Source organism: Artibeus jamaicensis, unplaced genomic scaffold (genome assembly GCF_021234435.1).
Source record: "Artibeus jamaicensis isolate MK-2021 breed Jamaican fruit bat unplaced genomic scaffold, CSHL_Jam_final scaffold_612, whole genome shotgun sequence".
In the NCBI taxonomy this organism is placed as follows: Eukaryota; Metazoa; Chordata; class Mammalia; order Chiroptera; family Phyllostomidae; genus Artibeus; species Artibeus jamaicensis.
This window is the reverse complement of record NW_026522049.1, coordinates 4,443,039-4,456,055: the sequence shown is the minus strand read 5'-3', so window position 1 is coordinate 4,456,055 and position 13,017 is coordinate 4,443,039. Positions and strand designations below refer to the sequence as shown.

General features: G+C 58.3%; 1 protein-coding gene across 4 annotated transcripts in view; it reads right to left on the bottom strand.

Moving 5' to 3' along the window:
* Positions 1 to 13,017, bottom strand: part of NTRK3 (neurotrophic receptor tyrosine kinase 3) — a 264,555-nt gene that overhangs the window by 178,709 nt on the left and 72,829 nt on the right. For all 4 annotated transcript variants that reach the window (XM_053658986.1, XM_053658987.1, XM_037145059.2 and 1 more), the window contains exons 5-9: positions 9,642 to 9,710; positions 3,203 to 3,360; positions 2,402 to 2,544; positions 1,828 to 1,969; positions 1,049 to 1,345 (exon numbers count right to left, since the gene is read on the bottom strand). In XM_053658986.1, coding sequence (XP_053514961.1) covers positions 1,049 to 1,345; positions 1,828 to 1,969; positions 2,402 to 2,544; positions 3,203 to 3,360; positions 9,642 to 9,710 — 809 coding nt within the window. The remainder of the gene's footprint in view (positions 1 to 1,048; positions 1,346 to 1,827; positions 1,970 to 2,401; positions 2,545 to 3,202; positions 3,361 to 9,641; positions 9,711 to 13,017) is intronic.

Genomic DNA, 13,017 nt, shown 5'->3' with positions numbered 1-13,017 from the left:
TGCTGCACGGTGCCAGCTTTGCGTCTCTCTCTCCTCTCTCCCTCCCCCCTCTCTCTTTGTCCCTTATCTGATCAGAACCCCCAGTTTCTGGGGACTAAAGGCCAAGAGGTCATCCAGCTTGTCCCCAGCGGGAATCGCCAGGCCATCAAAGACCTGGCCTCATCAGCAGAAACCTTCCGACTGCCAGACCCACCACGAGATGCAGCCACCACTCGCTCTGAACTCTCTGGGTGTTCTCTTCCCCTCCAACCTCAGGAAGGCACTTGAAACATTCTAGCCCAGACAGAGGCAGGCAGGGTCCCCTCTGGAACACTCAGACAAAGTTCTGCCATTGCTACAGTCGCTGCCCTGGTGCAGCTGCCATCAGCCACGTCAGAGCGAAGGGTGTCTGTCAGCTGTCACCCATCAGCTCGGCTCAGAATGACAGAGAGAGGCAAGGAACAATGCACACGGGCCTGGAAGCCCAGACCCTGACCCAGCTGCGCTACTGACCAGCACCAACGAGGAGGTCCGGCTCACTCCCCGTCCAGTGCGGAGGAGGGGAGCTGGAACAGCGCTGGAGCCCCTGGCAGTGGACAGCCACGGAGCCATCACTGTGCGCCACAGCCTGTGTGGTGTGTGCTATATGCACCTTGAGTAATTTCAAAGCCACCGGTTCCTAACGGGAGCAGTGCAACTGTGCCCATTTCAAAGAAGAGGAAACCGAGGCTCCGAAAAGCAAACTATCATGCCCGAGGCCTCCCGACAAAGAAAAGCCTGGGTCAAGAGTCCCTGCCCTTCCTGTCCAACTCTCAAGTCCCAGCTTTCTCCACGGCACACACTGTGCCCTCACCTGCACAACTGCGCACTTCCTGGGGGGGCTAGGTTTGCACTGTGACAGCTGCTGGAAGCCAGACCCTACCTAGGTGACACGAACCACTGGGGTGGCTGACCAGTGACGCAAGGTGACAGGGTCAACGTCAGTGCTGCTTGACCCCTCAAGCTGCTTGCCCCACCCCCAAGCTCCCAGACAGAACCCCAGCACCCCACAGCCGTCGCCTGCCCTCACCAGGAAAGGGCTCCTTGAGGAAGTGGCCGTTGATGGTCTGGCTGGCAGTGCCCAGCGGGTTCTGGGCGATGAGGGTGTAGTTGCCGTTGTTGTAGTGGGTGGGCTTGTTGAACAGCAGGCAGCCCTCGGAGACCTCGCCCTCCTGGTAGTGCTCCACGCGGATGATCCTGGACTCCCGCAGGGGCTGCCCATTGTGCAGCCAGCGCAGCGTAGGCGGCGGGTTGCCGCGCACCACGAACTCGATGCAGTGCTCCAGGCGCGGCTCGGGCTCCTCCAGGCTCACCACGCGTGGGGGGTCTGCGGGGAGAGGCCAGCTGGCGCCCAGCACGCAGAGGCTCCGGTGTCCTGGGGCGGCCTTCCCGCAACCAGCATGGGAATCCCAATTCTAACCCCCAACCCAGCTCCAAACAAACTGAGAAAATCAGAGGTCCCCCACCACCACCCCCCAGCAGAGGGTGAGACATCTGTCTTCGCCCAAGCTCCCCGATCCGCCACAGCTACAGGGCCCCTCTCATGACCCTTCAGGGCCTTAATGACAGGCGGCCTGAGTCAAACTAGAAGTGTCCTGCAGGCCTGGCGGAGTCTGAGGCTCAGCACGCTCTGAGGGACAGGAAGGCACGCGACTGGTCCGGGACTGCTAAGGGCAGGACCCATTGGCTCTGCTGAGAAGAGTGTTTCCGCCCCTCCTGGCAGCCCCGCCCCCTGCTCTGGCTCAGCCCCGCCCCCGGCACGGCGCCCCGCCCTCCCCGCCGTCACCCCCCAGCACAGCGCCCACTCACAGTGCACAGTGAGGGCGACGCTGGCGTTGCTCATGCCCACCACGTTCTCTGCAATGCACGTCAGGGTGAAGCCGTTGTCCTCGCTCGTCACGTTGACGAGCGTCAGGTTGATGGCGTGCACGTTGGTCCAGTTCAGATTGGTCTGAAACCCCGACAGAGACACAGCCGTCCAACCGCTGCTACAGGGCGGGCCCCCCCCACGCCCAGCCCCCAAACAGCTTCAGGAATCCACAGGAAAAGCTGAGAGGAGGGTGAAAGTGGCCCGTCCGGTGAATGTGCGCTAAGGGCCAGGCCCTCTCGGGCCAAGGTCTCAGTCATCCTCACATGCACCCAGAGAGGGGAAGGGCAGCGCTGCACCCATTGTACTGATGAGGAAACCAAGGTGCTTGGAAACTTCACGGCATGTTTAACACCGAGTTGCATAGGAGACACTGGCTGGGTGGGACGCCAGTCTACGTGCTTCCCCACTTCCCCCCTCCTCTCCCTTCGCTTGCTTCCATTCATGACTTGGCTCATTAACACGAAGAGGTGGTGGGTCCCCAACCTCCGACGGGCTGGAACCCAGGACACCTACCTGGTGGGTGTTGATGGACTGCAGGCCAGTGACTATCCAGTCCACGTCAGGCAGGGGTGACCCAGAGCCATTGCAAGTGACCACGGCATTGTCCCCCTCGCGCACGGTCAGGTTGACGTGACTCACACTGATCTCAGGAAGGTCTGGGAGGGAGGAGAGGCAGGGGGAGAGACAGGCAAACACTGTCCACCAAGGCTCCGCCCACGGGTGGGTGTGGCACTTCCAGTTTCGCGACTGAGTTGTCAGCAGGCGCCCAGGTCCCTGAAGCGTCACACCCCCTCCCCAGGAGAGCACAGGACTCAGAATTTAGGCCCCTGGAGTGGATTCTCCTCCAGGGCATGGACTTGGAGGAGGGGGGACACAGCTGCTCAGGAATGCAGCTCTAGCAAGGTATCAAAACACAGCTTCCACTTCGGGGAGCTGGTTCTCAAAAATTTGCTCTGCTCTGGCCTGCACAGGGGGTCTGCTAGAAATTCCAATTTCTGGGACCCTACCCAGACATCCTGATGTTGTCTGTGTAGGGCCCAGGAACCTGCATTTCTAAAAGACCTTGAGACCCCCCCAACACAGGAGGTCCAAGAGGCTGCGTGCGAGACACACCCCCGGGGACCGGTGACAGGCAGCACCCACAGAGGAAGCACCGGGCCTGCCGAGGAGGCACAGGCGTGACCCAGGAGGAAAGAGGTGAGCCAGGTCTGCGCCCAGGGCAGAGCCAAGGCAGGGAGGGTGGTGGGCAACAGAGCACCCCGCCTTCCGGGCGGCGCCGGCTCTGGAGTCAGGGCAGGGGTGTGGCTCACTCACCGCACTGGCTGATGTTCATGCGGAAGAGGGGCAGCTGGGAGCCCTCGGCGCTGATGCAGTAGAGGCTCTGGCTGTTCAGCTTGGCCTCCCCCTGCTCTTGCCACAGCTGCATCCAGCGGATGTCACAGCTGCAGTTGAAGAAGTTCTGCTCCAGTCTCCTGCGGGCAAGAAGGCAGGGAAGGGAACTCCTGAACCGCAGGTGGCCCGCTCCCTCCCAGGGCCCTGAGGGCTCCCCCTGCTCTTCAGGGGTTAGGGAGAAAAGGGGTGCGGCGTGGCTGCAAAAGAAACAAAAAATACTTAAAATGTCCATGGATTTATTTAGTCTTTAAACTAATAAACTCATTTGAGGAAAAGAAGTCCACTCCGCTGAATTCATTTAGATATGCCAGCTTGGGACACTCCCCTGCTCAAACCTCTCCGGGTCAAAGGCCTGTGGCGTCCACACCACTGTCCATCCCTCTGAACTCGTCTCCCACCTCACCCCTCTCCTCTCCGTCAGCCACACCCAAGATGCACGCGCACCCAACACTATGCTGAACTCCGCAGGCTCATCCCCCAGCTAACATCGACCACAGGAGGAGGCATGGGGGAGGGGAGGGAGGGCAGGGCGCCCCGGCTGCCCAGGGTGCTGGGGAGGCCTGAGGCCATGCAGCAGCGATTTGAGTTTGCGCTGTAGGAACTGTGTGGGGACCCGGCAACCCTGAGGGGGTGACACTGAGGGTCCAGGCACCGGCAATACATGCAAAGTGATGCTGCTCAGTGGGGTCTGTCCCAGCTGCTTACTTGACAAGATGAGGCCATTCACTATTAATTACTCGTAAAAATACAGACTGTCCACCTGCGGGGAGCACTCTAGACCAGTGAGGGTGCCTCGGTCAGGCCTGCCTCTGCGCTGAGCCAGCCTGCAGTGCACCCAGCCTCTCAGGGCCCCTGGGGAGGCGGGCAGTGCCAGCGTGTGCTGAGGCTGGTGGGGACCAAGTTGAGGCGTCTGGGACCTGGCTAAGACACACCAACAAGGGCACACCAACAGCATTTTTGTTCCTTCCCATCCTTTTCCTCTGGGACCCGATCCAACAGAAGGGACATGCCATGAGACCTGGTCCTCTCCTCCCATCCAGAGTCTTCTGGAAACCCCGAGTTATGCCCCTCACCCTCTGGACGCTCCTCCTAGACACCAAGGCACACAGGCCACAGAAAGCACTTTGACTGAGTCTCAGCACGGTGGTCCCTCCACGGAGCACACCCACCACCATCCTCCTGTCCTGACGGGGGCTGGGGGGGCTCCAACAGAGAGACAGACCGGCAGGTGCAAAGAAGGCCAGCCCACTGCACCGCAGCTGAAGGGAACCTGAAGTTGAGCTTCCATTGACAATGCTGGTGGCCCGTGAATAATGGAACAGCAACAAGGCAAAGCTTACCACACCAGCCTTTGCCCAGGATGGCCCGGGGCCTAATTGCAAGACCCGGGGGGTTCCAGCAGATTAGCTCGGCCCCATGGGACATGTGCACCAGACCCTCTGCTGGGGAGATGTGGGGCGATGGCCAAGACTGGGTGTTTAGAAAGCAGTGATTCTCAGCCAGGCGTCACCTGGGCTTTCTTCTCCCACCTCAGCATGGCCGCTGCCAGGGCCAGTCCTGGGGCTGTGGGAAGTGCCGAAGGGACCCAGACCTGCCATCACAGTCCTGGCAGCACAGGCCCAAGGGGCCCAGTGCTGGGCCGAGGCCTCCTGGGGACCGCAGTCCAATGGTAGAAAAGGCCTGCACTGAGCCGGCTGGGGTGCCCTGGGCCCGTGCAGCAGGTGGAGTAGTGTCCCCCTCAAAACATGTCCCAAGTCCTCATCCCAGTGCCTGTGAGTGTGAGAAACCTCAGTTGGAGGCAGAATCTTCACAGATGTCACCATACAAAGGATCCAGGATGAGGTCGCTCTGGGTTAGGGGTGGACCCTGAACCCAATGACTGGTGTCTTGATGGGAGATGCAGCAGGGAGAGGTCAAGGACTAAGAGATGGGAGACACGGCCATGTGAAGGCCGAGGCCAGGGTTCCACAGGCCGAGGGACCCTGGAGCCCTTGGGCTGGAAAGGGCTGCAAGCGATGACCCTCCCCTGAGCCCTGCGGACACCTGATGTTGGACTTCCAGCCACCAGAGCAGTGTGAGTATCCATCCCGGTGGATTTCAGCCACCAGATTTGTGGTAATGGGTTATGGCAGCCCTAGGGAACCAGGATAGCAAGGAACTGAATTCTCCAGGGCTCTGTTTTCACTTCTGTAAAATGGGGATAATTGTGCCCGACATTCCTTCTTCAAAAGGTTATTATGGGGATTAGTGATACATGTTAATGTGCTCTGTGAATTAAAAGGGGGCTATAAGGCAGCCAGAGATGATTACTATAATTACACAATTATCGACACGGCTGTTGAGTGACTTCTCGGAGGCCCGTGGGAGTGGTCACAGGCCAGGCTCAGCTCGAACCCATTCCCGACACTGAGGCGGTATTTACCAAGCCGATTAAATCTGCAAATTACACCACCAGTAATGATCACTCTGCTCTAAGGAAATGAAATACTCCGATCTATTGTAATCACATCTGCTCTGTGTGTGCAGGGCATTAAGAGAAGCCTGTTGGAGACACACTAACAGTCCTCAGGGCACCTCGGGGGGGTTTCTGAGCTGCGAGTTTCTATCCTCTGCTGCCTCCGGCCCCTGCCTCGATTACACCGTGGGCTACAGAACCCAGGCCTCTTCTCTCTGAGGCCTCATCCCTGCGACAGCCTCTGACTCTGGCTCTGATCTCTGGACAGGCAGCTCCGGCCTCTCCGTAAGGGAAAACACCGTCCCGCCCTGACCGGAAACTTCTGGGGGTGCTGGGCCTTGAAAGCAGTGGCAGGAACACAACCAGGACCAGGTGCTTGGCGGAGAGCACAGCCTTCATCGCACGCACGTCAATGAGAAAGGAGAGAAGGAGGCCCCTGGCACAGGGCAAGTGCTCTGGCACACGGGCATGTTTGGGTTTTCTCCCTCTCGATTCCACTCCGGGGATCCTGCACCATGAGCGTGGCTTCTGGAAGGTGACGTGAGTCTCGTGGGGTATGTGGCTGAGTTGTACAAGGACAGACCAGTGGTCTGTGGAGACATCAGGCCTGGATGGTGGCGACAGTCCCAACACTGGTGCCCAGAGGTCCCATTTACTAGCTGCGTGATGGTAGACCAGTTGTCTATTGTGGCCGAGGCTGCAAGCTCTCCTTGGTAAAACTGGTTACAAGGATACCTCCTCATGGGATTGTTCCAAGGATGAGACAGCACCTTGTACACATTAGGTGCTCAATATATGCCTCTTCTTTCTCTTTCTCTACTACTGGAAAAGTTGTAGACAGGCAACACTCATGACGGGCCATCCCCACATCAGTTGTTCTATCAAGGACCTTCTACTGGGGAGGGGCCGGTTGGCGAGGGCGCAGGTCCTAGGAAAGGGCCAAAGGTCACAGTCTGCCCCTCTGTTCCTGCAGGAGGCCGCTCGAACCTCAGCCTCCTCCTCTGGCTGTCACGGCACACCCCGTCTCCCTCTGGCTTCCCCTCTGGGGCCGAAGTCCTTTCTTCCTGGAAATACCCGACCGGTTCCCACACCCTAGCCCGCAGGCTCCGCCAGGCAGACCCTGGCAGTCTGGATGGCTCATGGCAGATGGCGCCATGTGGACTAATCAGGAAGCCGGACAAGAAAACACTGCCCCCTCTTCCGTTTGCCAGGAACTGAGATTGTTTGGATTTTAATCATGGCCACAGCGAAGAGCCAGCACACGGCCGCTCCAGCCAAACGACAAATTTTCCACTCGCACCATTCAATTCTCCCTTAAAGTACAGACCCCTCCCAGGGCGACTGCCCCTTAGAGGGGGCTTCTTTATCTTCCAGCGTCACATTCTTCTTCTTTAGCCACGCGACAGAAATTAAATGCTCCGTGGACGCGTCGGCTCACACACCGACTCACTCTGGAGGGCACGTCTTCATTCCCCCGTAAGTCACGTCCGGCTCACTGGTATATCGATTGCCAGGCGAAGATTAATGCAGAATCCCAGGATCCTCTGAGGAACGCGGCATCTTCTTTCAATACGTGTCCTGGGAACATCTTTTTCTAAAACTCCATGCAACGGGCCACCAGGGCAGCACCCCACTGACCTCACCCGCAGTGGCTCTTCGTAGGGAACACTGAATGCTTTCTCGGTAACTGAGCCACCTGCAGCCCCCGGGCGTCCCCCGGAGAGACACCATTCCCTGCAGGTGCTCCAGGAGAGCTGGATGCCCAGGGTCCCCCCAAAAGAAAGTCCCCAGTTAGCTCCCTTGTGTCGGGGTCCCCGATCAGTCCTAGGGCAACGCAGGGAAAAACTGCAATCATTCACGTTTTGAAAGTTACTGCACAGTAGACCCCTGGACTGAAAACAGACTGGAATTGTCGGGAAATAGCTGAGCACAGTGGTCAAGGCCTCGAGCCCGCATGCTAACGGCTGATTAGTGCAGTGGGTGGTCTTAACTAAGAGGCTTAACCTTGCTAAGCATCTCCGTGTCCCTGAATATGAAATGACAGTAGTAATTCCTACCCATAGAATTGCCATAAGGACTAAGGCAAGCAACATATATAACTCTACAGACTGTTTGGCATAGTGCCTGGCACAGAGGAAGGTCTCAGAAATAGTGCCAACCTGATCCCAGTCTGGCCGATTCACCCCTAAGGTCTTTTCTACCTACAAAGACGGGAATGAGCACAACCCGTCCAGGGTACCTGTTCCACAGTTAGATGCCTGCGACATTGTCTAGCTTTTCAGTGTTTTTTAAGATTTTATTTATTTATCTTTAGAGGGGAAGGGAAGGAGAGAGGAAGAGAAACATCAATGTATGGTTGCCTCTTGTGCGTCCCCTGCTGGGAACTGGCCTGCAACCCAGGCATGTGACTGGGAATCCAACCGTGATCCTTTGGTTCATGGGCTTGTGCTCAATCCACTGAGCTACACCAGCCAGGGCAACGTTTTTTAAAGAAACACATCTGTATTCCCCTTTCACAAGCTTGGGGAAGGGTTTTTATTGGTGTGCCTCTGGATCGCAGCTGGGCGTGGCTAAGCAGCTCTGATTGCTTGCCTGCCGGCTGGCCGTGCCACACCAGAGTGGGGCCTGGTGAGAGGGCAGAACGCGGAAGGGGAAGCGCCCACAGCAGAGCGGTCCTGAACTCCCCACACTGTCCACGCGATGCTCCCTGCATTTCCCATCCACGGGTTGGTCTCTGTGAGCGTCACAGGGCACACATGTCCGCAAGGCTGAGCAGGGTCCACAGGGCCATCACGGTGCGATTACTGGTTGTGGGTATCACCCTTCCTGACCGCTGGGTCAGAAAAGAACCCACTCCCAAACCCAGGTCTCACCAGGTGGGGGGACACCTGCGAAAAGGCCAACAGTGTGGGCAGGTGAAGGCCGCTGCCCCAGGTAAAGACAGTAAGGCAACCTGCAAGCGGCGAACCTGGATCTGTGTCTCCAAGCAAAAGGGCGCACGGGAGCAGCGTCCCCGGAACCCCGACTGCCACGTCCGTCCACGCCCCAGCTCCTTTTCAGTTCATTCCCTGACTTAGTCCCTCCACATGACAAGCTGTCCCTCATGCCCAGAGGTGACCCCGCTGACTCACACACCAACATGAGTCATTTTTTCCGCCAGCGCTCACACATTTTCACTCATTCACCCAACATGTGTTTGGCTGGGGGCAGGAGCGGATGGATCAACATAGAAACCCAGCACAATTAAGCAGGCCACAGGCGGATCGACTAAGTGCATGGCCTGCGCCCCTCCAGATGCCCGGGGCTCAGGCCGGGCAGGCTGACGGAGGTCATGAGAGGAGGGGAAGACGTGCAGGCTTGGGCATGCGGTCGGAGGCCTGGGTCCGAGAGCGGGCTCTGCGGCCTTGTCTGCATCTCGGGAGATTTCTGGGGCTCGGAGCCTCACCTGCAGGTGCAGGGACGCCTCTGACAAGAGCAGCACAGTGACACCCACCTCCTGTGACGCTGTGCTGGTGAATCTACCCTCACACAAATGCAAGCACACCTGGTCATCCACGAGGTCAGCCAGGGCGAATGCTATTTATCAGGAGTCGGCAAATGCCCTCCGCTCTCACAAAGATCGACGGCACTAGTGCTAATGACCTATATCGAGGTGACACAGCTTGGCCCTGCTCCTAGGTGACAGTCCTGTCCTCTGAGCTGCACTGTGCCCGGAAAGGGGGTCGGAAATCCAGCAACGGGGCGGCTCGCTCTTGCTGAACATGGTACACCCCGTGTCACCCAGCCCAAGCAGCCCCTTCAGGGGACGCCCAGCCGCAGGGGCCCTGTGGCACGACACTTTCCCCGCTGCAACCTCCGCCACCCCACCCGCACACTAACTTGGACGGTCCCCGAAAGCGCACTTACAATTCCCGAAGACTCAGCGTCTGGAAGAGCTGCCACGAGAGTGTGGTGAGCCGGTTACTCGACAGGTTTCTGCAGGAGTGACAAGAAAAAGAGGGGGATTAAAGGGCAAATCTGGCACAGACCGTGCTCTCAGGAGCAGGCGGGGGCACTTCCTGGGGCCTGGCTTCACTGCCCTCCTTCTCCTTTGCTCCATTCCGCGGCCCGTCCATCTGCCGCTGGTCAAGGAGAGGATCCTGCAGCTTCCCGAAGGGACAGGTTTTAAAAATAAAAAAACATACATCCACTCCCCACCCCCAAAGTTCAGGGAGCCTTCTGGAAGCCGCCTTCCCGAGGGGGCACAGACAGCTCAGGAGGCACGAGCCGGCACACGGCTGCGTTATCACCCCCACGGCGGTGCGGTCGGCCTCCAAACCCCGTGCGTGGTTAGCGCGGGCATCTTGATGAGCCCGGAGACGTGTGTGCGTCCACGAGACCAGCCCCGGAAACAACGCCGTGGGCGGAGCCACCACCTCTGACCGAGGCTCCTCCCCACTCTCTGGTTATAGGACACGAACGTGTATCGACATCAGCTGTCCCTCTTAACCAACTGTGTATAATATAGTTCTCATGACTGTACACTGTGCTGTACCGTACAAATCACTGGGACCTGCTCCTCTTCCGTTGCTGAAACTACACGCCCTGTCACCCACAAGTCCTCTTTTTTTAAATTCTTTCATGGATTGATGTTAGAGAGAGAGAGAGAGGAAGGGAAAGAAAGAGGGGGAGGGACATCTATTTGTTGTTCCACTTACTTGTGCATTCACCGGTGGATTCTTGTATGTGCCCTGACCAGGGATCGAACCTGCAACCATGGTGTATCACGATGATGCTCTAATCAACCTAGCTGCCCAGCAAGGGCTTTAGCAACAAGCATTCCTAACATTCGCACAAGTCAGAAAAAACTCTGTACCAGCCGCACCTACCTTCCCTTCCCCCGGCAGAGATGCCCGTCAGTGATTAAGACGTCAGCCTTTCGTTCACACTTCTTTTCTCCCCCTAATGGCCACTTAATTGTTCTCATTAGGATGTACAGGGGAAAGGAGGAGCCATTAGTCTTCCAAACAAACGAAGAAACACGCCCACAGTTATTATTTCCGCCAGGCTCCACAAGGAACTTGATGTGCTCACAGCTTTCAAAGGCACTGCTGGGACTGAAGTGACCCCCCAGGAACGGTGCTCCCAACTTGGGGTGACAGAGAGGGTGGCAGTCAGAACCCAACCTAGGCGGACATGTGTGTGCACGCACACACGCACACACAGGGAGGGGTCTGTGTCTGTGGGACATGCCGGCCGTGAGGCAAGCAGAGACCTTGGCCTGCACTCACACCCTGATGCTCCTATGCATACAGGTGCGTCCGCAGTGAAACGGCTTCTACAACGACTCTTTGTGATGAGACAAATACAGGCTTCAAGGAGGGGCAAGGGGGGTGGACCACTGGTAAGGCCCCTCTGGAACTTAATGTTCAAGCTGCAAGTGAAAACCCAAGAGAACAGCAGCTGTGAGGAGCAGAGAAGAGCGTAGGCAGAGGGATGCAGGTAGCTGACGCTGGAGGGGAGGCCAGCTGCCTGAGCCAGGGGCCTGGAGCAGAGCCCTGTGAGTGGTCACCTGGCAGCAGGACGAGATGAGCCACACTGGGGTGGGGGGGGTGCTCTAGGAAGCAGGAGTAGCACGTGCAAAGGCCTGAGAGGGACGGGGTGCGGGGGTGGGGGCAGAAAGGCGGCCAGGGGGCGTGGTCTGGAAAGGGGGAGAAGGGGATGTGCCACGCCCACCTAGCTGACCACGGTAGGGGTTTGGGGTTCTTGATTTTAAGGAGCAACGGGAAGGTGAAGGATGGTCCCCTGGAGGGAAGGGCATAACCTGACTGCCATTCCCAAGGGCTGAAGGACGGTGCTAGATGGTGGCAGACCATGCAGGAGGCTGCCGGGACACTCAGGGCAAGGGGAGGGGGTCGAGGTAATTAAGAGGACAGATTCAGGTGCTGGAGGTAGAGCCCAGGGGCTTCCTACTGGACGGGGTCTGGCAGAGGGAGGAGAGAGACCAGAGCGGCCAGGCAAGTGGCCATGTCACTTAGTGAGATGAGGATGCTGCCATAGGTCCCCTATGTGGGGGGAGGTGGCGAGGGGGAAATCAAGAGCCTCCCACTGGAGAACATTGTGTGTGGTGCCTGCTGGGTATGTCTGTGGTAAGACGCAGGGGGAGACGTGGAGCTGGGGTGAGATCGCAGAGTATCACAGGGCGTTGCAGGAACAGACTGCCGAAGCCAAGAACAGCCTGAGGGACAGGCTCCCCCTTCTCGCCTGAGGCAGCCCCATCTTTGGCAACAGCCCACAAACTGTGCAGAGAGGTGGCCCCCACTGTAAGGATGCAGGGGACAGCTTGAGAAGGGGAGGGACAGCGGACAGGCGCCCCTGAGGTTTACTGCTCTGACCTCTGCCCTGCAGCCCGCACACCCTTCTCACAGAATCCCTAAGGCCACACAGCTCTCTCTCCAGGGAAGTCCCCGTACTCCACAAACCCCCACACACTCCTGGTGTGAGTGACAGCACCCAAGCCTTAACCCACCTGCAGACTCAGCTTCACAAAGCCCCAGCGATGGCCCGTCTCACTCCTGCCAAGAGCCTCATACCCCACTGACAGGAGGGAGGGGTGACCCCTGGGGGCCCCACTGGGGACCAGCTCGAACAGGGCCCCTCCTACTTGGGCAAGCAGAGCAAGGGAGTGGGGGAGCAGAGGCGTAGCCCCACTGAGTCAGGAGCCACATACCCCAGCTCGGGCCTTGGGGTGAAGGGAGTCTCCATCACTGTGAGACTCATCATCTCTGGCCCTGGTGGTATACCAGTCAATGGGGGGGACGCAGCCAGTAGAAGGGTTTGGCTTTGTTTTGCTGTTCCTGGTTTCCTGTCCCCCGCAACAGCGACGGCAGCACCAACCAGACAGGGCCAGTTGCCCGGGCTGCCCTCCCCGCCCTGGCGGCCCAAACCAAAGCCCCAGTCCAGGGGCTGAGCAGCAGCGGCCAGTGAGATCAGCCCCAGGCCTGATTGCTGCGCCCTGGGAAGAAACGTGGGGGCAGGGACAGGTGGAGGTACAGGCACGAGACCACAGTGGCCCGGCTGAGGTGGGAACCCTTGCCCCTCGCCAGGGAGGACCCATCAGGGGTCCCAAGGCAGGGGCAGGCTGCCAGCAATGTCCTTTCACAAAGGTCATGTTTTGCTACATTTGGCATAAATGTCACGAGAAAATTGGATTCTGAAAGAAAGAAAATAACAGGCATTCTGGGCAAATAAAGAATGAGAAACACCATTATCTCACAAGATAGAGAAGGGCAGGGGCTGGGAC